Source organism: Haemaphysalis longicornis, unplaced genomic scaffold, assembly GCF_048455015.1.
Source record: "Haemaphysalis longicornis isolate Haplotype H1 unplaced genomic scaffold, Haemaphysalis longicornis Haplotype H1 scaffold_2, whole genome shotgun sequence".
Classification (NCBI taxonomy): domain Eukaryota; kingdom Metazoa; phylum Arthropoda; class Arachnida; order Ixodida; family Ixodidae; genus Haemaphysalis; species Haemaphysalis longicornis.
Genome location: NW_027526295.1, coordinates 217,993,150 through 218,017,626, shown reverse-complemented (window position 1 = coordinate 218,017,626; position 24,477 = coordinate 217,993,150). Strand labels below are relative to the sequence as shown.

General features: G+C 46.2%; 2 protein-coding genes across 24 annotated transcripts in view; one reads left to right on the top strand and one right to left on the bottom strand.

Moving 5' to 3' along the window:
- Window positions 1-286: 286 nt before the first annotated feature.
- On the bottom strand, window positions 287-14,806 carry LOC144169909 (uncharacterized). Of its 3 annotated transcripts, XR_013322541.1 has the most exons (5): window positions 12,560-14,806; window positions 11,680-11,818; window positions 7,277-7,384; window positions 6,472-6,573; window positions 287-4,110 (listed from the first exon to the last, which is right to left on the bottom strand). XR_013322541.1 is itself a non-coding variant. In XM_077699356.1 (4 exons), the coding sequence occupies exons 2-4, from the start codon at window positions 11,804-11,806 to the stop codon at window positions 4,064-4,066; spliced, it is 276 nt and encodes a 91-aa protein (XP_077555482.1). In that variant the 5' UTR covers window positions 11,807-11,818; window positions 12,560-14,806; the 3' UTR covers window positions 287-4,063. The 3 variants fall into 3 exon arrangements, 2 of the variants coding, with proteins under 2 accessions (XP_077555482.1, XP_077555481.1); XM_077699356.1 differs by lacking the exon at window positions 7,277-7,384; XM_077699355.1 differs by lacking the exon at window positions 7,277-7,384 and having other exon boundaries at window positions 287-701.
- Window positions 14,807-17,387: 2,581 nt separating this feature from the next.
- The window catches only part of LOC144169907 (uncharacterized), a 179,404-nt gene continuing 172,314 nt past the window's right edge, over window positions 17,388-24,477 (top strand). For all 21 annotated transcript variants that reach the window (XR_013322538.1, XR_013322540.1, XR_013322539.1 and 18 more), the window contains exons 1-4: window positions 17,388-17,546; window positions 18,046-18,899; window positions 18,992-19,142; window positions 19,221-19,427. Coding sequence is in view for 18 of the 21 variants with exons in the window: in XM_077699353.1 (XP_077555479.1) it covers window positions 18,075-18,899; window positions 18,992-19,142; window positions 19,221-19,427 (1,183 nt within the window). In the remaining 3 variants the exon portion in view is untranslated. The remainder of the gene's footprint in view (window positions 17,547-18,045; window positions 18,900-18,991; window positions 19,143-19,220; window positions 19,428-24,477) is intronic.

Sequence of the window (24,477 nt, the reverse complement as noted above, 5' to 3'; positions counted from 1 at the left end):
TCTAATTTCGCCGACATCCTACGACCTGCATTAAAGCAGAACGCCTCCAAAGAGGGCAGATGTGTTGTACGCAGCCCGCCACCGGAGAGAGGGAGCGCTGGCGGGAACAAGCCTGCACGCCTGAAGAATAAACAGACACTTTGGGTCTAGAGTCTAGACTTTGCTGGGTGCAGACGTCTCTTTCCTGTGCTCGGCTGGGTGGCTGGCCGCCAGTAATACTATACTCAAAAAACATAGCACACCGCAGGCTTTCAGTGAAAAGGAAACCACATTTTTGCTTACACGCTTTATTTTGGCCACCCGTCCTACAATTACAACTTGGGGACATGACTGTAGAAATGTTGTCTACGGTGCACATCCTTGACGGACACTCCAGTCCTTGTGCCTCCGTGAATCTCTGTTACTAAATAAAGAAACAGGAAAGAATCATCAGGTACCTGTTTGCATGCAAAAAAAGAAAAAGGAAGACACCCGACTGTCTACCAATAATTGCAGCAACCTTTTTGGGAGTGAGCTGCTTTCTTACTGCCACTGGTAACAGGCTCCTTTTTTCTTGTTATCTTTTGTTCCCAATTTTCCTCTGTACATTCGAACAGAAAGGTGCTCACACACCCAAATTTCTTGGGTCGTGCTCAAAGCTACCAGTGCTGGCTTTTCGTTGGCCACTATTTTTTCTGCTTGCTTGCTTCCAATTGTCAGTCCTGCCTTGAGACGTAATTAAGAAAAAATAACGTGAAAGCAATTGCAACGTGATTATTATTATTGCATAGATGAATTGTAATTAAAATATTAATTAAAACAATGCTGCAAGCTTATCCTGCCACCCCCCATATCTGCTGAAGGGGCATGCCTAGCCAATTGAGGGTCTAAAAATGGTTTCACCATGAGATTATGTATGCACTACTATCAGAATCTTGAGAAGGTGATTAATTTTAGGGCGCAAGCATGTTCCACCATTAAAATTACCTATAGACGGTGGTTCCTCAACTGCTAAGCTATCCTGGAAGCACTTGCCACTTGGCTCTTGTGCCTCGAGTGCATGCTTGTGCCAACTATAATTGCTTGTGCCACACACAATCTCTGCACTTGCAGTGCTCTGGCTTCTACAATACAAGTGCAAACAGTTGATCTGAATACCTGGATAAAATATGATGCAAGAACATGACAAACAGCAATGAAGTTGTAAATGAAAATTTACTCAGGAATAACCAAGTAATAATCAAAAATAGCTTTAAAAACGATACAAACAAACCCATATAAACTAGGAATAAGCGCTTTTTTCTTTAATAAGTCAACTTTTGCATTTTCCATGGCAGTACCACTAAAATTTGGTCAATTAAGGTAAAGTACACAGCTCTAGTTCCCAAAAAGAGCATTATATTTCGTCAAATGAAGTGAAAAAAGCTAAGTTAACTACGGTTAAATCAGTAAGTTTATGGTATGAATGCCTCACTTCACAGAAACTTATCCATGTTCATTTGAGCTGGAGTAGAGAGAGGAATTTTATTGAAATGAAAAAAAAAAAAAACACAGAAAGGTCAGCCTGATGGTACTGTATCTGGCCAGCTATTCTGTGTGTGGGAAGGGAAAGGGGAGGAAAAAGCGTGGATAGAGGACGAGAGAGATGAAGATGGCGGAAACTTGCAATTGTAAATCTATACCTGCCCCACTGTTCCTTGCCCAGATAGCTACAATTATAATTAAGTGCTAAAGTTCTGCACTTGGGACGAAATTTTGTATTTAAACATCATACATTTGTACCAATCTCATTACAGCTGTTGGTTCTAATGTACCATTGGCTGTTGTCAAAGGCTTCTGCCCCAAGAAATTTCATGAAGGGCACCTGTAAGTAACAGCAGTATTTCAAAAATAGACACGTGAAACAAACGAGGGCCAGCTTGGAAGTCGTCCCCAGGATGAAGTACCAGTGCTCCATATTGTCCGGCAGCTTCTCTGCCCTTGCTCCCAACATCTGGACAGCTAAACAAATGAAAAGTCTCTTGAAACATTTGTGCAAATATAGAATTTAAAAGAATTTAGAAGAGCTTAACTATCTTGAATGCGATCTCTGTTTGTCTGCCAACAAATATGCTTAAATTTTACGGCCCACTTCCTAAGGTTGAGATGCACTAAATTCTCAATTGAAATAACTTTTTATCTTATCTATGGCTTAATGGCTTAATGAATACATACACTGAGCAAAGCAGCAGAAAAAAATTAATCAGTCTGGCTAATCACCAAAACGCCACCACCTTTAATTGACTAATCTCTGCACTACAGTCCACACTCCGCCTTATCAACCATATCTCCAACAGGCATCGGGGCCTAAAAAATCCTGATTGACTATGCCTCATAAAGGCTTTCATCCTCAGCCGCATTACATACACACTTCCCTACTCATCCCTACCTCAGGCAGGTGTAGACGCTGTCAACACCCTTTTTAGAAGAGTTAACAAGCAGGCCCTTAGTCTTCCATTCAACACCTCTTCAGCACCTTAAACGAGCTGTTCGAGGCCCACCTGCTCTCACAGTGCAATCACCTCGCTCGCAGGGCCACTATATTTTGCATTGGCTTCCTATAAACTTTGACTACACACATACAAAAGCACTTCTGCATCCTCCCTATTCCCCTGAAATGTGCGCCCTATGCACCACACCGCTCGCCGTTCACGATGCGCTAAGGACCTACATGGGTCACACAGCTCTAGGAAGGACTGTGTCGATTCCACCGCCTACCCATCTGAGCCCTCCTGCGCCCTCGCAGCCATTACTTTAGATGGCCAAATTACATTGGCAGCCTCAATTTCTGCCACCTCACCCGAGGAGGCAGAGGAGGCCAGCATCGCGCTTGCCATGACCCACTCCTCTACTCTCACTGTTGTGAAGGACCCAAAAACCGCCATCCACACTTTCAGCGCTGGCAGGATCTCCCCTACTGCCCTTGCCATCCTCTCCACCCGACCTCCAAAGCATGCCATGACTATTATCTGGACACCCGCACATGCTGGCCTACCCGGAAATGAGGCAGCCAACACCAGCACCCAAGGACTTGCCTACCGAGCTCTGGCCACTCGGCAGCCATAATCGCCGGGGCCACCTGCTAGCTCCCGCGACCGCCTCCTCACCTTTCATGACACTGCATCACACTACCATCTCGAACGACTCCTCCACCCCCCGCCCATTGCTCTACATTGTGGCACCAGGAGGTCTTGCAGCAGCAGCTCCAAACTTGGACATTTCCTTCCCCAGTCTTCAGGCACCTCATCCACCCTGCCCTCTACTCTCCCTCCTGTCTCTTCTGCCCTGAAAGAACTGACCTGAACCACATAATGTGGGGATTCCCTCAGATGACTATGTTTGAGCAGTGGGAGGCTGCCATGCGGAGCTCGACGCCTACAACACAAAGTCCTGGACTGGGTAGAGAAGGTGGCAATGGCATTGATATATAGGCTGTTTTCACCACTCCACCACCGCTTTTTGTCTACCGGACAATAAAATGTTCTGACCACCACAACAAACTCTTGCTAAATGTGGGCATTTGAAGCCTCCTAGTTCCATTCACTGGCATTAAGTTTTCTCAGTCCTAATCACTATTCGCTAAAAATCAACACAGCTTCTCATTTATATTTATAGCTACAAGCATGAAGGAGCAACAAAAATAATGCTCACTGGCATTATGGGCGCTAAATGCATGTTACCTAAGTGGACCAATGTGTACTCATTTCTACCTTGGTGTTTATGTTGTCATTCATCAATTCCATGATGTTTTGGAGCTGGGTGTTTTCCTTCATCACTTCGTCGAAGTGGTGCCACCAGTACTGTGCCCCAGCTTTTGCCTATTTTAACTCTGAGGCACAAAAGGGCTTATAGCGGCACTGCTATCTAATTCACTCGTAGAAGGGTGCCATCTTTATCGGGAAATCTTGGCAACATATGCACAACCTGTCACATGCGTCACAACTGAAAACCACCATATGTGTACAAAAATGGGGGATTTAAGTACTAGCATCTTCTATTTTTCTTGGCATATGCTTGATGCTTCTCAAGAATGTTACAGTGCACCTCATATTGCACTGCTAATTATGCTGCTTCCAATCGGGTTTTGTTTCCCTGGAAAAAAACGTTAGAACACAAAAAGGTTATTGAGTTGACGATGAATGAAGCTGAATGCAATTTGCCAGCATACTTTGATGACTGTTTCTAAGATACGGCAAGTTTGTCCCTTTAGCCTCCAATTTCAATGTTGGAAGGATGGATAATTGGTTTGCACACGTTCCTTTATGCCCATTTGGCATACAGGTCTTCTTTGGGAGCTGTGTTGGAACAAAATGGCTTAAATCAACCTTTACCTTTACAAAAATAAGCTGTCACTGCTTGGGGTGAAAATATAGGAGGGTAAGTGTAAAACACACAAATTTCAAAAGAGCGCAAAGGAAGTAGGGTTGCCACCTGCCCGGTTTTGGTCCGGCCCGACAGGTTTTTTAATCAGCGGGCCGGTTGCCGGTCCATACTTGAAACCGACCGTCATTGGCCCGTTTTTTGGCCCTCGTGCCGTGATTGTTTTGGCATTTTATAAGTGTAAATTCAACAACTAAGATGACAAACATGTGTCAACAAGCTGCGCAAAGACACGCGAGCAGAGAAAATACGCGGGCGAGCACGCTTCCTGAGATGGAGGACGTTATGTTGATTTCTGTCTAAGAAAACGCTACAATATGTCAAAAACATGGCGTCTTTTTTTTAACCCAAATTAAACATTCTATATACCACGCCGCCACCCCCCCCCCCCCCCCCCTCTCCCGAAGCTCAAAGTACTCCCACTGAGAGGGAACTGACTGTCCCCCACTGAAACACTTCTCTTCAAGGTACTGTGTAACCTCATTACAGCAGATCTTCTTACAACAGATATTGAGATTTGAGATACAACGCACTGATTTGCAATGCTTTTCGTATTCCTATCTTTTCATATCGACAACAGGCGCGGAAAGACGTAGACTAAGAAAGAAATACACAGGACGACGCGCTATTTCTATTTCGTCCTGTGTATTTCTTTCTTAGTCTACGTCTTTCCGCGCCTGTTGTCGATATGAATCAGCACCAACTCGCCCAACTTGCCATCTTGTTCCTATCTTTGCCATAGATTAAGCTTTGTTTACTGCAGATTCTGCTACAACATACATTCGGATATAACAGACTAGTTTAAAAGGTCAACAAGTCCATTTTGCAGCTCTACAGTAAGCTTTTCAAGTGCAGACGACTTTTCAGTTTGTATGTCTGCCGTGTTTGTGTTTCTAATTTATGTGATGATCAAATGAAAACAATCTGAAACAGCTAAATGTAACTGTGAATTAGTACAAGTAACAGTTTTTGCTTGTCAAAGACTAGCACTGTTAAGTGCATGCAGTCATGCACTTGTGATGTCCTGGCAGCCAAGTTATAGGATATAAAGTTTAGCAATGTTAGTGCAAGAGGTCAGATGTCTATGTATATGCCATAGTTCAAACAAAAAGATACGAGCCCCTACACAATATAGGTGGCTAAATCTCCAAGCTTAGCACAAGACCTTTACTTGCACTTCGCTTATATGCATGCGGAAACAATTAAACCCCAAGTGCAGGATGTGAAAGCGTAGTAATAATAGTTCGAGCGAGTGAAAAGATGGATAGGGTGCTGTACAACAGGAGCACAGCAAATGTGAGAGGACTCATGAGTGTGATTTTAATTGTGTCGTGCTTCATAGTGTCGCACGAGGATGAGACTGCTGAAAAACCCAAGTCATGCTGAAGGTTTGTTGGATACAACCCGTTTTACTTGTAACTGAATCTTGAAAAATGACCGGCATACTTTTATTGTTTATTTTGTTTTTACCAGTTGGAAAGTCCGAACTCTTGCTATAACAGACTTCATCCATGATTCAACAAAAGTCTGTAGTAACAGTACTTGGACTGTTCATACTTCTTTTACAGCAGACTGAAATTGTGATCACTATCATGGTCTGTTCTAATGAGGTTAAACTGTAGTAAAAGAAAATGCGCAGAATCCTACAAGGCTACATCTTTGCTCCTAAATTTAATACATGTCCAAGTTCCTATCCTGCTTCACTCTGGGGTGCAGACCTATACAGCCAGACCTGAATATACACCAAGTTTGTTATATTCAGGTCTGACTGTATAAACCTGCACCCCGGAGTGAGGGGGACAGGAACTTGGACACGTACGGTATTAAATTTAGGAGCATATATGTAGCCTTGTAGGATTCTGCGCATTTGCCTGTACTACTAAATTGAAGCAATGGGCAGGGTTCAGGTTTACAGAAAGAAATAGGGCAAACAACAAACAACTTTGTCAAGAATATTTTCTAGAATTGAACATTTGAGGTAAACATGGGCAAAGAATAGCTCACTGCATTGCTCAGCGACAAGGGAGTACCCTCATTAATGAAGTTCCCGAGAGAGCCATAATTCAGCCTCACCTTCAGAACCGCGTTGCGATGAAAGCAGCCGAGCAACTCGGGCAGATCGGGTGCGTCCAAAGCTCCACCTCACGCAGATGACATCACAATGTGACTTGATTCCTGCAAGATGTACATAACACAACTGCAAATCCAGGCAGCTCTAGACAGCCCAGTCAGGGCACTAGAAAGCACAGCAAATCTTTCTAGCCTGCACCTGAATACCAGTATTGGTGGACTTGATACCAGGACACTGCACAAAACTCATGTAACAGGGAGGCCAACAATGTGATGAGCGGGGAGATTGCAGCAACTGCCCACACCTATCTCGCCACACCATAACCCTCCACTCAATCCACTAGATTTGTGCACCACGCAAACAAAACAAGCACAAATAACTTGAAATAAGCCCTAAAGAGCACATACCAAGCAAGAGCCACCCTCTACCACCAGGCCCACCTGAAGGCTATAACAGAGCCAGCACTTAATGACGTCGTCAAATGCTTGCTTCAAAACTCTGATGGCTATTTACTGTGGTATTAAATGAGCGTGGAAGTCAGCACTGTGGTGCCTTCCTCTCTCGCCCTTGCCTTTTGTGCCGTTTAATTTCCTATCATGCTTCACTAACTAGCCCGTGCTTCCGCGTTTGCCAGCTTTTGGCTTTAGTTTTGCAAATGAAAACACCTTTTTATAGACTGTTTTTGCAGATGGTGCATTTCATGCACTCAAAAGCTTTTTAGCAAAACTCGCATGGTATTTTTTTATATTTTGGTCAAATTGGTTGTATGTACCACGAGTTTGATGCATGCAGTAGCGTCATTGTTACCTCCTCATGACGTCCAAAAAGCAACGCCTGTGGAATGTTGCCATGATGGTCTATCCGATTCACGCTTGATTTAGGCAACTCCGTTCCGTGTCTGAAATGGTGGGTTCCCTGGAGCATTGCAAAGTGTGTGTGTGTGTGTGTGTGTGTGGGAGGGGGGGAGAGAATAGGGGAAGGAGAATGGGGGAGGGGAGGGGGGGGGGGGGGGGGGGGGCGAAGTGCAGTGAAAGGAAGTTGAGCTGTAAATTTCCAACAGAGCTTTCAGCTCACAACGGCACTCGAGCTCACAACATCTACCATTCCGTCCTCGCTGCTGGCCATGTAATCAAACATGAAATGGCTACAATCAACAAGGCTGAAGGGAAAAAATAAAGGGTTAGCATCATGTCTGCAAAACCGTTCGTTCGCAAAGATTCGGCTAATTTTCTTTCTGCTTCTCTGTTGAAGGATAACCATTTGTGTAGTGATTGGATTGGTGCCAGGAATGGCCGTATTTTTTTTTTTTTTTCCCTGGCCAGGCCAGCAACTCAAGAAGTGTCTGGAGATAGTGAATGATGATGGAAACAAGGTGGATGAGGGAGTTAATTCATTCCGTTCATTAGAATGGACGAAGGAAAATGGAGTACTGTACAGTACTTAGATTGTGAGCTTTCAGCACTGGGGGCAGAGAATTTTTCAGATATGTGAGGCTAACTGGTTGCAGATTGCACGTAGTACACACTTCCCCAAACCCAAGTTCAGTCCAGGCTTTCAGGCAAGCCAGAGCCCGTGCAGTGCTTCAGCACGACTACAGGTCACACATCATAGGCTTTATATTATGATTGAAAAGCCAAATTTCAAACTCTCTGGTTCCCAAGAAACCAAGAATGAGCGAGTTGAAAGTGGAATTGATGCTCATTTGTTATTTTTCTCTTTTCTTTATCTCCTTTTTTTGTTTTCTTTTGCTATCACCATCAGGGGATCGTCATCAGGCAGGCAATTTGTGCCTCAAGCACAGAAATGTCAATCAAACTCTTTAAATGATCATAAAAAAACGCCGCATAGGCATTGAGTGTACCTGGCTGCGGCAACACGGCACTTTGAGATCATGCAGTAATCTCTACAAATTCATTTATGGCAGAAAAGGGCCTTGCATTTGGTTCCCCAAGACCCTTATACACTAGCTGTCAATTCCTGCGACATCTTTTTTTCTTATCTGACTCAAAAAACACATGAAATAGTGCAACTTCAACAGTTTGCATAATGCCTCACAGGATCTAACCAATGAGCTTGAAGGCATTCCTTGTGAAACCTACAAGCCCCGCGCAGCTCTGTCAGTGAGTAGCTGCCCAAGGGGACTACTTTGAAGGGGGATAATATGATTCGCAAAGAGAACAAGACTTATGGTAGAAAGCAGATTGTTCTCATTACTTTTCTGCTGAATCTCGTATGGGCAACACCCTCACATGCAGCAGGGGACGCAAAGACCGAATGCACGCAGCCTGTAGGTGTGTAAATAAAGGCCATGATTGGGAAAAAGGTGACGGCAAACATGAAAGCAACACTTGAGATCTACTAGAAGGCAGCATGAGGCCTGCATACAACTTCACTTCAGTCAATTGGCAGATGCATTAAGTTTAGTGCACGCTGCATTTAATTCCACTTGAGAACTGTGAAAGAAAACTTAAAGTTGAAACCCGCACTGGTTGATTGATGTTGCTGGGCAAACCTGCCTCTATGAATCGGCTGATCCTGTCAAAGACAATTGCGTATTTCAGATTTCAGGCTGAGGAATTCATTGCGCTATCTCTGTGCGGCTTCAGGAGTGCACCGTCACAGTTGAAAGACATGTCGGAAACATGAAAAAGGGCAAAATGGGGAGGTTGCTACAACACTGAGAGTAATTAGTTAGGCTAGAGTTGTCCAATTCTTGCCAACAATACACCTTAGCATGAGGCTCATCGGCTGAAGAGAGTGTGTATTTTGGGGCCACTCTATTACAACTGTGAAATGGCCCACTAGATTTAGTAGCTGTTAAACAGTGATAGCCTGATTGCCACCTCCTGCATTCATTTGTGTATAGCCAGCATAATGGCTGCCCTTTACTTTATCACACCTCTATTATTGCCCATCACACAGAGCTCCAGATTTACACAGCAACGATTTGTATTTTTTTCCTTTTTTGGGTCCAGTTGGTAGAAATTACACAAACCATGGCACATTCAGTATTCACATCCTGGGCTTCATAACAAAACCCTGGCATACCATTCTCATCAGCAAGGGAGCAGTGGTTATAAATTCCACCTCGAAAGCTGCACTGGGACCTGGCATCGATTCCCAGTGAGTGCCTCTTTCAAATCTGTGCCCAGGCATGCAGGTAAATTTGAATATGGGTTCGGTTCTGCAAGAGGCACTTCCTGCCGAATATTCCACGTTGTGTGTGGCTGCTCGTGGTATGACAGACATCAGTTAGGGGCCCATGACTAGGAGACTGAAATGGGTACACTTGGTCACATTCAACGTCTCATGGAGGCCACCCTGCTGCGTTAGCCTGATATAGAACTGCAGAGATTGACAGAAGAAGCGGATGTCACATGATGAAACTATATTCAGGCCACCTCTTATTTGCCTACAGATAACAGTCGGATGGCAGGAGCAATTACGAGCTGTGCCATCACACTGAACAAAGTGAGACACAAACCCGAGGTTCGCAACAATCCACACTTCCCGTGATAAGGTGCAAGAGGCTACATAGCACTGAGAAAGATAAAGTTCGCAACCAAAAAAACCCATGAGGTGATACAACCCAGTAAGGAGTAGCCAACCACAGGCCCTCCTCAACTATCGGTCCACGGACTGCCTGTAACACGATTCAATGTTCAATTTTTTCATGTATTGCTAAGGGGTCTCCAGTCCGAAGGGTTTCCTCAGATTGCCTGACCAAATCAGATGTGTGCACCCATCCATGCTGCAAATTGAACAGCCTAGCCTAGTGGCCTCCTTAGCAGGACTCAAAATGTTACCTCTTAACTTCGGCACAATAAAACCCCCAATAATTCTGACAAGATCTGGAGTTTGAGAAACTGGTCTTTCATTATGTAACAGACGTCCTAAACATGGCTTTTCAAGCAAGGGGCGCACCTTAGACAAGCAGCATTCAAAGGGAATTCAGGAAATCAAAGAGTAGTTACGATATGTGGGAGGGGATCTCGAGGGAAACTCATGAATAATCATGGCAGTGAAGGTAACTAAAACATGCACCACATCAGAAGCAAAGTGTGAATTGTCATCTAACCCACCTGAACGCAGCATTAACAAACTACAGACTAGGAGCGTGCCGATGAAGGGGCCAATGCAGGGGTAAATGCTGGTAAGAACCATACCTGCAGTATGAGCGCCAATTGTTGAAAAACCAAAAATTGAAGGAGCTGCATGGGCATATGAATGATGGAATCATCATTTAGCAAACACACATCCTTTTCTTGTATCTGCAACGAAGTGAAAAATGCTCATCTGTTGCAAGTCAGAGAGAGACAAAAGAGGTGGTGAGAATTATACATCTCTTTCTTGCACATGATAGCACATTTAAACACGGCACAAAAAAACCTTAAAATTGCTCCGATCTGATGGACACCCATTACGGAATGACTTTTCCACCCTGCCTTCCTTTGATAGTGATTCGCTGTACAAGTATCACTCAGCAATCACCAGGAACTGTACGGCATTTTAAAAAAACATGGAATCCAGAACTAGAGGCTGGATACCATGGCCATATGGTACAAGCTTTTCAGTTATGGATTGTTGTTGCTACTATGCACAGATGTCACAAATGCGGTCCCTAGTCCCATCAGCCATAGACCTTGCAGCAACAGGACCAGGCTTGGCAAGTGTCAAATCTTATAAAGGATTTAGTTCAGCCAACAATACGTGCGTTCAGGCATAAGAGGATGTGGTAACTGGCTAACTCCCACAAGCATTTACTACTGCAAGAGTTTATTAAAAAGTCTCAGTCCATGGAAATTGTAAAATTCCTAGCAATAATGACCTCTTCTTGACATACACCAATGGCAGCATACAATAACCCTATTGAAATGACCTCGTAAGGAAAACAAGTCCTCACCAAACAAAATGAAACCCTGCCTGGAAGATCAAAATTAACAGCTAAAATTCTACACTTCGACGAGTGAAATGCGAGTGATGTGTGCGTTATGACAAAACTTTTCCGGTACTAATGCCAGCAAACCCCACCAGCTAGTAAAAATACTTAGTTGGAGAAAGCCATGACATCAAGGATGGAGGTGCTACGGTTAGCACAGCAGTTGCGAGGGGGGGGGGGGGGGTAATGTAATGGCCTGCTGTAATACTACCTTTTGAATCTGACTGAGAAGCCATGAGACGTTATTGGTTTCTCAGTTCGGGTAACTTACCAGAGCCTGCATCGTAGGGAGAGAAACACCTAAGCTTCTCAGCCTCCAGCTTCACATGAGTGGGTTGAGTCGTCAATAGACGACGCTCGGAGTCTTCTGGCACACAGCACCACCTCTGGCTCCACATCAGCAATGCTCTCTGTAGAATGAATGAATGACACCTGTTGTTCCGTGGGACGGTACACACCCTCAGAAGTATGTACCAGAGTGAACAACGGAGCCAAGACAAATGATTTTAGGGGGACTAAACAAGCCGGAAGAGCAGGAGTATGCTCGTCATTTGAGGAAATTTCTGCTATGTGGTCACCACTTGCATGCTGCGACTATAACAACAGAGTCAGCGTCGAAAGCTCACATATGTAGTATGCTGCTGGACAAAAAGCCTGGAAAAGGGTCGCATCTGTATCACAGAGGCATTAATCGAGACAGGCCCTGCTCAATGATAGGGAGCTGACAAGGTGCAATACAAGCATACTTGAAAGCTTCTTTTGCAATTGCAGAAGCCTCATTGTGTGGTGGAGCTTCTATATAACTTCAAGTTCTCCAGTCAGTTGTCTATCGTAGCGGCTGACAAAGGCAGCAGCCACAGCCTAGTTGCTTAGCCCTCAGAGGTAGCTTGGTCACCTTCACACTGAACACCGGACTTGCAACGAATGACACCACGCAAATACCGCGAGCATTTGCGACATTAAAACAGCCGTGGAGGCACATGCTCTACCCTCAAGGGCAGGTAGTTGACCAACAAAATAACAGCTACTGTAGGAATCCTGTCTTAGTTTTCTGGGGGGGAGTGAAAGGATATTTCCTGCGTATTCGAGTCCTTATGCCCCACACAACATTGTTTAGCATGCAAGACGGCGGATGGAGAGTAAGTCCTTACCGGCACAGTCGACAATCTCCAAGATGCAGGGAGGTCCGCAACGGATGCCTTGTGGAAGATTCCTAGCTCGTTATTTGTTCCTGGGGTATATCACTGCGTGGGTAGCGGCTTTTCTAGAAACAGAGCTTTTTTGTTATCAACATGGTTACGCCTCTTCTCGGGATAAGCAGACACATGAAGTCCCCCAGTTGTTATTCAATATGCTTTTGAGCTCTGTACCCATTCACCGAGATGTGCATACATATGCCTATGCAGATCACATTGCCTTTTTCACTTCATCGCAAGACATTCATTCCTTGTTTCATTCGCTTCAGTCATATTTGAATGCCCTGGAAGCATGGCTGGATACTTTGAAATTTTTTTTATAAGCATTAATAATGTGCTACCCTAGTGTTCCCTCTCACAGACCTAATATCGATTTCGTTATATCCATTCGTCAGGTTGATTCGCTAAAATACCTTGGAGTTATGTAGGACAGTAAATTGAATTGGCGCCTACACATTGCACATACAGCTGCGAAAGGCTCCCGTGCTGTAGCTCTACTAAGGAGTCTTAGCCACAAGCGAACAGGTCTGAGGATAGATACGCTCTTGATGATTTACAGCACCTATGTTCGACCAATCTTAGAATTTGGGTGTGTCTTGTTCTCTGGCTCTGCAACCTATAAGCTCATGCCTTTGGTGAAGCTGTAATGACAAACATTGCGTTGCTGCTTAGGCCTACCCGGTCGAGTATTGTACCTAGAGGCCAGAGTCCCAACGCTGAATTCCAGGTTTAAATGCCTAACCATCAATGCATTTGCACAGTTCCTTGAGTCCCCGCTGGCCAGACCGCAGGCTGTTTTTATCCAACACGCAATGGCATTTTTTCTGTTCTTATTGGCCTTGTTTCCAGCGCCCACAGGTCATTTTTTCCAGTTCTTTACTTCATCCAATAAACTCCATGCTCCTTTCAGCTTCCATCTTGCAGTCTCAACCCACAATAGCAGAGATTTCTTTTGATAATATCTTTCCAAAAAATGCTGTTTCTTCCAACTATATATCTTAATTAGAAATATTCTCCCGACTCACCAGTCTGAGTACCCATCGCACGTGGTTATTGCAACCGACGCCTCAGGGAAAAATGAGAAATTCGGGGTGGGTGGGGATCTTCCCTCCAGCATTGAATTGGTCTTTTTCATTGCGTTTACCAGATTATACTCCCATATTTTTTGCAGGATTTCTTGCTATTCTTCTTGCCATCCTGAAACTCGATTCGGCGCAATCTTCAGTGATGGTACGCACTGAGTCCCTTCCCGTGTGCATGGTCCTTTCCTCGGAAACTGTCAGTCCCATGCTTAAAACTTTTTATTCCTGCGTTCCCACTCATGTGTGGGCAGTTAGGCTTGTTTGGCTGCCTGGCCACTGTGGATTTGCCCTTAATGAAGCCGCTGATAAGTTAGCAAAAATGGCATTGGCTTTACCGATTGTGGAGGTGCTTCCCCCCGTTTACTTCCATGTTGCTAGCCCATTATCGCAAATACCTGTTGGTCCAAGACGTGTCTAATCACGGGCTGCACACTTCTCCTGAACTCGCTCATGTGAAGTTTCGCTGATCTCGTTTCGTTGTGGTGTTCTCCCACTTTACCGGTACCTAAATCGGTCAGATCTGACAACCTCGCACTTGTGCCACTCTGCCACGAGATCGAATCGGATGAACATTTCTTCCTTTTTGCCGCCGATTCTCTAATCATTGAAGAAGGTTGCTGAAGGCTCCCCTGCAACGCCTTGGACTGCTATTAATTCTGCCAGTGCTTTTGTCTTTTGGGGGTACAAAGCTAGGCCACTGCCATGGGGATGTTTGTCCTGCCATCCATTCCTTCATTTCGGAGACAGCTCGCTTGCCGTGCTAAAATGATTCCAATCGGGCTGACTTTTATTTTGCTTTCTCGTCCCTCTTTCTTTTTTTTCCTTTCTCTCTTGAATCTACGTACTAAATCCTTTCTTCAGCTGCACTGTTTTGCCTTATCTGGTTATTTTTCATAAAAACAAATCTTGGCCGATCCCCCTGCGTGGGTATGCACCAGTTTATGGGCTACCACCACTACCACATTAAGAATGCCCTCTCTGTTAAATGGCCTCACTTCCTCCAAGATGTTTTTAAAATGAATAAGGCTTTGAAAGAAGGTGAACTTTATGGAGGTTCACCTGCTGGATGGACTGGGGGTTTTGCCCTAAAAATTTCAACCCAATTTGTTGCAAATAAAGTCACTAGAATACCCCTTCCCTCCCCCCCCCCCTTTCACTTCCCCCCACGCCACCCCTAGCTGAAAAGCGCATCTGAATGATTTTCTGCATAGGGGTTTCGGGAAACCGACTTGGGCGAAGAACTAACGAAGAACCTGTGTCAGAACTGAAAGTTTCGCTACACAATCACACCCAGCAAAATGAAAACTTGCAAAGCAGGAATATAAAGGACACAGCTGTTGAAACAGCAAAAGCTTGGCGAAGCGCCACTAAGACACATATCGACCCGCATACTCACGGAGGGCTGACCGAGGCTTCGAAAATAACTGACGAGGTTCTGTACAGCACTAATAATAATGACATTACGTAAATCCTGTGCTCTGTCGACCCGTGTAGTAGCTAACTACAGCGGGTCCTAGCTGTAACCTGTGTTTAATAAATTCTCTTTAGGAACAAAGCCATTCTCCTTACGTTTGATTTACATGCATCAATGCCTGTGTTTAATATTTAGGTTCACTCTACGCTGTTTCCCCTTCATTGTCTGTAAAAGTAGGCGTTTTAACCCTTCGAAGCGCGTCATAACATTTTGAAGCCAGGGAGCTGGCTTCGACAGGGTAACGAACTCCCCAACAAGTGGCGTACACGTTCAAGAATAACGTCTTTTTGGGGTCGAACTGGCCACTTCGCTGTCGTAAAACACAACAAACTCTTGTGAACGGATGACAGGTTTCGCAGTAAATCGATTCGTCGTAATCAAGACCCGGCAAAAAAAATATTTACGTTGCTTCTCGCAACAACAAAAAAAGCTTGTTCAGCTGCTACCGCATAACTAAAATTTGCGTTTTCATGCGCACAACTCGCCGTATTCCTTTAACTGAATGCTTTGTAAGCTGGCTTGTTTTGCAAGCACCTCTCTAACAAAAAACTACCACTGCTAGGAGAAAGATGAACCAGTGAGCCGGCGTTCACCAACAGTAAACAAGCTTCTAAATGATCAGCGTTTGTTACTGTATTCCTCTCCTACAAAATTTTGTTCCATGTGATCAACTCAATGGTGGTTTAAGCGCATAATAAGTGTTCGCAGCATGTCTGTGATGGAGTATCTATCTGTGCACCGGTACTTCGTGCAACAACAACAAAAGTGATACGGCGTTTCCCGTTCCACGAAATAACGTTCACGCCGGTCCACACCTGGACGGCGGTGCTAGAATCTGCACTTGAGCATTTGCTTGCAAGCGTTTTGCAACTGTTCAGGCTCACTCGAATACGAGCTTGTGCAAATGAGCCATCGCTAATAAAACAACGCTCACAAAGCGCCACGCCGGCCACCCACCGGCTAACGCTTAGAAGGTGGGCGGCTCTAGATAACGCTGTCCGACTCTGTTTCGTAGTTCCTTCCACGAAAAATCGATTCGGCAATACCAATGCGTGCAGCCCTCATTACACAGAAGTACACCACTACAGCAGAATACTAGGAAGTCGAGTCACCTCCTCTAGTGCCTGGCACACGGCCAATATCGCTCTTGCGTATTTGTTCGTGACCGCACAACAATCATTTCGTTCTGCGATTTTTTTTGCGCTGACAGCGTAGCCACTCCCAACAAAGACAACCGAATACCGAAGGTTGCCGTGGTAGTCTGGAATGGCTGTCAACAATGTTTAATACACATTTCACGTGTTTATCATGCGCCCCTACATCCGTTGTCGAGGGAAAAAAAAAAAAAAACACGATAGCAGATCGCCTAGCCTGAATCTACGCTGATTCTGGTGTTTGTGTGTAAAATGGCCTCAGCATAAAATGTCAACAGCGGTAAATCGACAAGCGCTTACATGTAACTTTATTAGACAACAAAAGATGCTTTAATTCGCATGCTTACCGCTTTCAGAGACGCTATGTCGTGTTATTGCGTGACAGGATACTAAAATGCTTTCTTCAGGTCTTAGATATTGTTTTCCAGCCCTGCTAATCACAGCGAGGGAGTTCTCCTTCGCATATCAAGTTTGCAACGCACAAAAACGTTGCGCCGAAAAAGCGGTGCTTCTCTCGTTTCTCACAAAACTGGCCCCAAAAGAGCAGGAATTCCTCATTTTATTCTTGTTCAAGAGTGTCGAAGTTCACACAGAACTCAGTGAAGCGCATTTCGAAGTATGAAAGCCCACTTAAAGCTTTACATTACAGCTTTACAAAACAGTACAGTCGATGGACGAATTTTTCCAACATGGCTGCGCCTCGGCTCCCTCCCTCCCGTCAGACCGTCAGACGAGAAAGGAATCATTTCGTTAGCATCCTACAATGAGTAAAGGTAAAGGCAAGCGCGAAAACAGTGTTTGGAAGCGTCTCGGCACAAGATTTATGACTTTACAACGCCAGATAGTGACCATTCAACATTGATCATCGCGCAATGCAGTATTTTCCGCCATTTTTATTTACTGCAGCAGACGCGTTCGCCATGATTGAAAATTCGGACGCGGCTTCCTCGATCCCACCTCGCTTCCTCTCGCCTGCTCCCTCCTCGTTCTGCGCACGGCACTTTTTTCGATGTTGGGCGCTCCGATTGGGCGAAAAAAGCGCGGCATACGAACGTTGCCCTCCTATTGGCGCGTGCTTCTAGAAAAGAGAGCCCCGTCGCCCAGGAAATCACACATCCAAGCGAGCTCTCCCCGAGGCCGGTCAGTGGAGACGAGGACGCGAGAGTGGACGGCCGCGTCTGCGGAGCCGCGCTGCAACACGAATGAAAACTTCAACTACTAGTCCTGCATAGGTAGGAATTTTTCGGTAAATCTATGCAAATTGTTAGCCTCGAGCGTTTAACTTTGAATGATGTGTTGGTAAATTGTAAAGTTCACTTTGTAGTAGAGGGTAGAGTCCCGGTGCGGCGCGTTCAGCAATGTTAACGGTGCAGTGGCTAGACCTGAAATATATACAGCGAAAGCGAATATCTGATAAGGGTTGGTTAATTACGTGAATCTGATACATTGCGTGAATTTCTGATAAACGGGTTTTTTCGGAAAATTAATAAAATTTTTCAAAATTGTGAAATTTCGATTTAAGCTAAGCAAAGTTGGTTCATCGGCCTTTCCTGCGATAGGCAACTGCTAGTCCAACCGATCGTTAAAATTAGCGGGCCTGGCTTGACTGCCATTCCGCGTACGTAGACGCCATGTTGACCTGCCTTTGTTGGGCGGCCTCCCGGCCGCCATGTTCATGTGAGCGCCATGTTGAATGCCTATGGGTAACGCCATTTTCTCCCACCCTTGCAGCCGCGGCAGCGAGCGTCAACTGCAGCGAGATGGGGTCCCAGCAGTTCTGCCTCAAGTGGAACAACCACCAGTCGAACATGCTGGCCGTGTTCGAGCAGCTTCTCTCCAACGAGGCGCTGGTGGACGTGACGCTTGCGTGCGAGGGCTTGTCGCTGAAGGCCCACAAGATGGTCCTGTCCGCCTGCAGCCCCTTCTTCCAGGCGCTGTTCGTGGAAAACCCCTGCAAGCACCCCATTGTGATTCTGAAGGACATGCGCTACATGGACCTGAAGGCCATCGTCGAGTTCATGTACCGCGGCGAGGTGAACGTGTCCCAGGACCAGCTCTCGGCGCTATTAAAGACTGCCGAGACCCTCAAAGTCAAGGGCTTGGCGGAGGTTACGGGCGAGAACAAGCACGGTGGTCTAGTGAGTGTGGACGGTACGGACGCTAAGCCTATCGGCACGCCGCGCGCGGAGTCTCCGCCTCTTAGTAAACGAAAACGCGGCCGGCCTCGGCGGCGGTCCCCTAGCGACTCCAACAAGAGCGACTCCGAAGACCAGGGCGCGCCGCCGGCGACGCGCATCAAGGCTCCGGAGAGTCCGGAAATCATCGAGGATGGCAGTTTGTCGAGCGATCGTGTGACCGCGCTTCCGGCGGCGTCTCCTTCTAGTAGGACTTCTTCCACGGTGGCCGTGTCTTCTACGGCGGTGCCTTCCGGGGCTCATCTTGCCTCGACGCCGAAGGCCACCAACTCTTTGGCCACTTCGCAGCATACTCAGGACTCGATGGGTGACGACGTGGGGGAGGGCGACGATGCGGACTTTGAGGTGGAGCCTTCGAACCTTATGGAACAGTCCATGACTACGGAGAACGTACGTGGCCGTTAGTCCGTGCGGTGGACTGTGCTTCTCTAGCAGTTGCGCGCTCGTTTCTTAACGTTGCTTTTGTTGCCGACTTTTTGTAGGTTCCTGTGTTCACGGACGTCGCCTCATCATCACAAGCACTAGGGAACGAGTCACAACAGTCACATCACACAGGGTCCACATCAGACAGCACCGCTCTTGTTCCTGTTCAAGCCGCCTCATTGCCTTCAGACATCTCCATCTCGAGTCAAGGTATGTACTCCTGCCGTTACGTTCTCCCCGTGTGTTCAAAGTGCGGTGACTGAATGGCGTTTTTCCTTCTCGTTTCAGCCGTGGACATCAAGCCGTCGCCTTCTAGTTTAATACCGTACGACGATCAGGCGATATCGCCTGTTGTCGCCGCCCCTCCTGCCGCCTCGTCTTCAGCTGATGGCGCGTCCAGCGCCATGATGATGTTCATGGACACCTCCGGCGTTCCCGCCATTCCCGGCCCGTCCAACTACCATCCAGACAAGCAGCAGTCGACGCCATCTCATGGTACGTTGCCCCACTGACCCGTTTCCCCCTCCCCAACCTATCCTTTCTCTATTCATTGCCCCACGGCGATCCTAGTCTGCGGCTCGTTTGGCGTTCAGCTTTACGGTTGCAACTCTGGACGTTGACCTGGCTACGATCGCATCGGGCTTAATAAGCACCGCTCTTAGTTGTCCGACCGGCATTCCGGCCAATTTGTAAACGGTAGGGCGACTGTTCCCTACTTAGCTAAAAGCGGCGCTTAATTATACATGTACTTCTGGTTAGGGCAGTATGTTGACCTTTGTATCGCCATCTATTGTACTACACCGGCAGTAAATGCTCTTCTGCTCGCCGCCCTCAAGGCAGGCTTCTCCGAAGATGTCCAGTCATTTGTCCTGTGTCCTGTCTTACTCATCGGCGCTTGCGGTCGCGTTTCGAAGTCTGAAGCCGTCTGGTCGCGCGCGTGCTGGAGCTTGGACCACTGCAAGTTTCGTCGTGGATGACAGCCAGCCAGCTGCATCAATGTATTCGCGTCGCGTTCGGTTAATTCCGCGTCCGGATCATCGCCTCGAGTCGTCGGAGGCCTACTCTGGATGGTGAGTTGTATTTCGTAGCCCCTCCCTTGTCCCCATCCCCTTCTCCCTTTAACGTGCTCCTAGTAAAACGGTCAGGGTATAAACGAAAATCGCGGTGGTTGTATGTCATATGCCTTGTAACCGTCTGTACGAAATCTTCCTATTAAAGTTGGGCTGGCTGTGGGGATGTTCGTGTGTTCTTTTGCAGTGGTAGTGCACGAAGCGAGCAAGTGCGAAAGGAAGGTGAATGGATGTGGATGGATGGCTTCCTGGTTGAGTGCGTGTGATCTTGTCCCACCACAGTAATTGGATTGCTCGCTTCATCACAACACGCTACATTCGGGTTACATTAGCTTCTGTTACATGCAGGCACATTTTAGTTTTGCTTTATACAGGAGGTACACAATAATGAACGCATTACACAAACATCGTAACCACATACCATTCACACTGTAGGGTGGGGTCCCTTGGTGTGGGTGGGTTCTACGCAGGAGCAGAGAGCTTGGTACATGGCCTGGTGGAGGTGCACTCAAGTCGACGAAAGCGAAGACGGCTGCTTCAAATAACTGGCTGAATAAAAAATTCTTCTGAACAAACTTCTTTCGTCATAAATATTGCGCCTTCCAGGGTCCGAGAAATTGGCCGGAGGTGCTGAAAGCTTGCATGGAGTGCCCGAATTGCATGGGGTTAAAGTACAAGCATGATTTCGAATATGCAATATACTGTAAACTGCGCGCCTGTACGGAATACAGGATACCTGTTCGGATCGGATACTCAATTCAAGGTATACATTCGCTGCTGCAAGCGGTACAAAACTGCTGGCCTTTATTGCAGACAGTACGTGGCGCTATGGTAACGTGAAGGAGGCTGCCAGTACCTGAATTGCTGCAAGAATACTGACCGCTAGCTGCACGCCCCATGGCATCCACCGAAGTGCGAAACTGCGGCTCCTCGTTCTGAACCTAAGCGCAGTTATGCTACGGTCGGTGGTGACAGCAGCGGTGGTTGGAGGAGGCACAGCGGGCTCCATTTTTTTTGGGTTCGAGACGCCGATTCCGTCTATGGTGGCGTACGCTTGGCGTATTCGTTTGCGTCCGTTGGGCGCGAGCACCAAGCTGTGTGCTCTTCCGTGCCCTCGACGCTTGTGCCTCGGCATCCTAGCGGTGGTGATGGTGGAACCGACGAGATTAGCCCCCAGGTGTAGTCTGAGCATAGCATGCTATTTCCTTCAGCCGCGTCTTCGGCGTAGTGCCCGAAATTCCGGTCATGGAGATGGACATGCAAGGGATGCTGGTGCGCCTTGCATCGTTCTTCGATTGTGTGCGCCCAGGAATGCGTGAACTGCGCTGGTGATTCTAGGAACGCGTCGGTTACGACGGTTCTACGTTCGCTAGACCCAAGTTCCTTGTTCTGCACACTCGTGAACGATCGAAGTACGGTACGGTATTTTCAACTACGTACTTGCAGAGAATGTTGGAGCGCATGATCTGAAAGGGACATACATATGCAAGCGATCCAGCTTTCTGTACTAACTAACGAGCGCATATATGCGTGCAGACTCTGCCGAGTTGTGCATGCCCAGCATGTGGCGTTGTTGACCTCAAAGTTTGCTAGCAGCGACTCCGGATAATCGCAGCCAGCGGCTTTTTGAAAACACGAGAAAAACTTGTACGGCGACCACAAGTTGGTAGTCCCTGGTTAACCAGAATTCCCCCGGTTGAGCCCCATGTTTGAACAATTGAGCGGCGGCAATCTTCCGACGCAGCTGCAGTTTATCAAACTCCCACCAATAAGAATACTAAATCGAGACTCGTGAGTGCAGTAAAGGTTCCTCAACAGTTCACCAGAAAAGTATTCCAAGTTTGTAATGTCAAGACCCAAATTCGTTTTGTTCAGATTTGTGGAAAGCGTCGAGTAGTGCTTCTAATTTAGTCAGTATTCATGTAATGCACAGTGGTGTAGGAGAATCCTTAATCAAACCCCCAGACAGTTCATTCCGCATTAGCGAGTAGCTGTTAAGGCCCTGACAGGGAATAGAAAGAATCTGGATTGTGGAGGATGTTGGTATTTCTAATTACAGTCCTTTAGTGCCCCCAAAACCTTCAGGTATGTCAACATCTAGCTATGTTCAACTTTTCCGCTTTGTTGATTGAGTTTGGTGATGAAGCCATTTAGCCAAGTACGTAGATGTGTGCTACCAGCTCGCCAACACTGTGAAATCTGACCCAAACTTTCCCAATAGTTGGATGGAACAGTTGCCCTGTATGGCTTGGTGGATTTTGTAGGCTACTGGGTTGAGTTGTGCGACGTCAGTGTTCAGGAACTGACCTTGGACATTGGTTCTTTGCTTGTATTCAAGGCAACTGAATGCCCTCGTGATGTTCACTAAGCTGGACACGCACACTTGACAAGTCCTACTTTGGGTGAGTTTGTCTAGTCTGGGGGTGAGGTTGTACTAAGAAATGCAGTTTTGATGGATTGGGCTGTAGTTTTCTGCTGCTGTTTCACCTTATGGGACTAAATTGGGCCTACAAGCGAGTGTTGCTGCTAGCAATTGCTCATGCACTGGTTATCTCGAGTCTGAAAGATTGTAGCCGTGTGAGAGGTAGTGTGTGAAATAAGCATCCACAAAGTGTGGCGTGGAATATGTGTTTCAGCTGCCTACTTGAGGCAGAATGTTTGTGGTGTGGCCCGTGCCAGTGAGCTGCCAAGAAGGCAGGGTCAACAAACATAAATCCTAGGTAAGCTTGCTTTTTGATGTGCGTGGTTGTACTAAGTTCTTTTACAAAACTTCGGCCGAAGACGAGGAATTTTTTTAACTGGGACAAGCTCTCAGAAAGCAAGGTTTGGCAACAGCCTGGCCTTGTTGTGCTGTTTAGATACACTAACTAGAAAAGGTTGTAGGGCTAACACCAAGTGGGCTGCATTGAACTACTTATGTTTCATGCTGTAGTTAAAGTAAGCGAGCTGCGTGATTTTAGTCTACAACAATATGGTCAGCTTTTAACTTTTGTAAACTGCTGCTTTGTCATCTTTATACTCGTGAGAACAAGACCGGAGCTTACAGGTGCTAAAAGCCAGAGGCAAAGCTTACTTGCATCATTAGGGGAACTTATTTTGTTGGCTAAAGTACCACACTCTTGCAGCAAGAGATTTGCATCAGATCTTGTGGCGTTATTTGGGCTGTTACAAATTGTAAAAACATGCCCATGGAGCTTGTGTAAAAGCATCGGTAGTAGTAAAGGAAGTTCTCATAGTAGTTCAGAAAGGGTCAAAAAAAGGGTGTGTGATGACTTTTCTTGCTGCATTCACAATTGAAGTTTCTAAAATGTGGCTCTTGCTCACAGTCTGTGACAGCAAATGAGGGCAGAAGTGTTGAGTGGGAAATGAATGACAGCTGTATTTGTTGCTGCACGAACTTGTCGCTGAGTGAGTTTAAATGCTGTATGGGAAAATAAAACTTAACGGCAGGGACAAAGAGAAACAGACGTATTCTGGCACGGGTGTTCCTTGCTTTGTGTTTCCCTACGTCCCTGCCGGTTAGAGCTGTTTTATTTTCTTCTTCATTTGTTAACTTCAAAGAGGGTAGCCTTTCTCGGGATACCTGAAAGTGAAAAAGGTTGGCCGCCTCGCTTACTTGCCTGCTTCGCTGCAAATAAACTGCCACCATGGCTCATGGCAAAATATCCTTATACAGCTGAGAGTACCAGCATATCAGCACTTGTTTAATCAAGAGTACACACTGTGTTGGTTTTTACAATAGCAAACATGAAAAAAAACATGGCATTTTTAAAAAACTGTGTTGACGAGAAGAGATAAAAGCCCGCTGCGCAAGCAGTGCAAATGCGAGAAAATTGAATAGTTTAAACCTCCATTGCAATCATTGTGGGGGAGGGAAGTATGCAAGGGGTGGGACAGAGAAGAGGGAATCACGGGGTGAGGGAAGCCTTCTGACAACTTCTTCAGCAAAGCAAGCAGATGTGCGGCCAAACTTTTAGTTAAGAATTTTAGTTAAGAAAGCACCTTTGGTCACTGGACAAACATTGAGAAATCTTCAAAAGGCCCAATATTTGCCTTATGGCAAAACTAATTTGCCTGTGGTGTCCTTTTAAGGTTCTGGAGCTACCAAGGACTTTTTTGTGTAATGCTGCCTGCTGACAGCCATCAGCTAACAGCTGCTGCTCTCACCTTAGACATTTTGAATGCCTTTCAAAGGCATGCCCTCAGCCAGTCAGCAGTATGTGACATTCTTGCATTTCTTCCACCTTGCCCCCTTTCCTTTAAATGCACCGCTTAAAATCTCAACAAAGCATACAAAGGCACCTGTACGTCATGTCTTGCAAGGCCTCCTGGAGTCTGCAAACTTGCTTGCAGAATTGTCTTAGTGCCTCGTATGTGTGTCCTTCTGAATTGTTGTTGCTTGCTTGAGTATTGCTTTCACCCACTTTGTGCCGACTAGATTGTTGTGTTACGTTGCGGTGTATAGGTATTTTTTA

What these genes read in the sequence shown, in the direction of transcription:
- LOC144169909 (XM_077699355.1), bottom strand. Translation starts at nt 11,806, where the DNA reads ATGTGGAGCCAGAGGTGGTGCTGTGTGCCAGAAGACTCCGAGCGTCGT. An exon ending in TCCCTACGATGCAGGCTCTG is followed by an intron (nt 6,574 to 11,679) that starts GTAAGTTACCCG and finishes TACATCTTGCAG; the next exon opens with GAATCAAGTCACATTGTGAT. An exon ending in ATCGCAACGCGGTTCTGAAG is followed by an intron (nt 702 to 6,471) that starts GTGAGGCTGAAT and finishes GTCTCAAGGCAG; the next exon opens with GACTGACAATTGGAAGCAAG.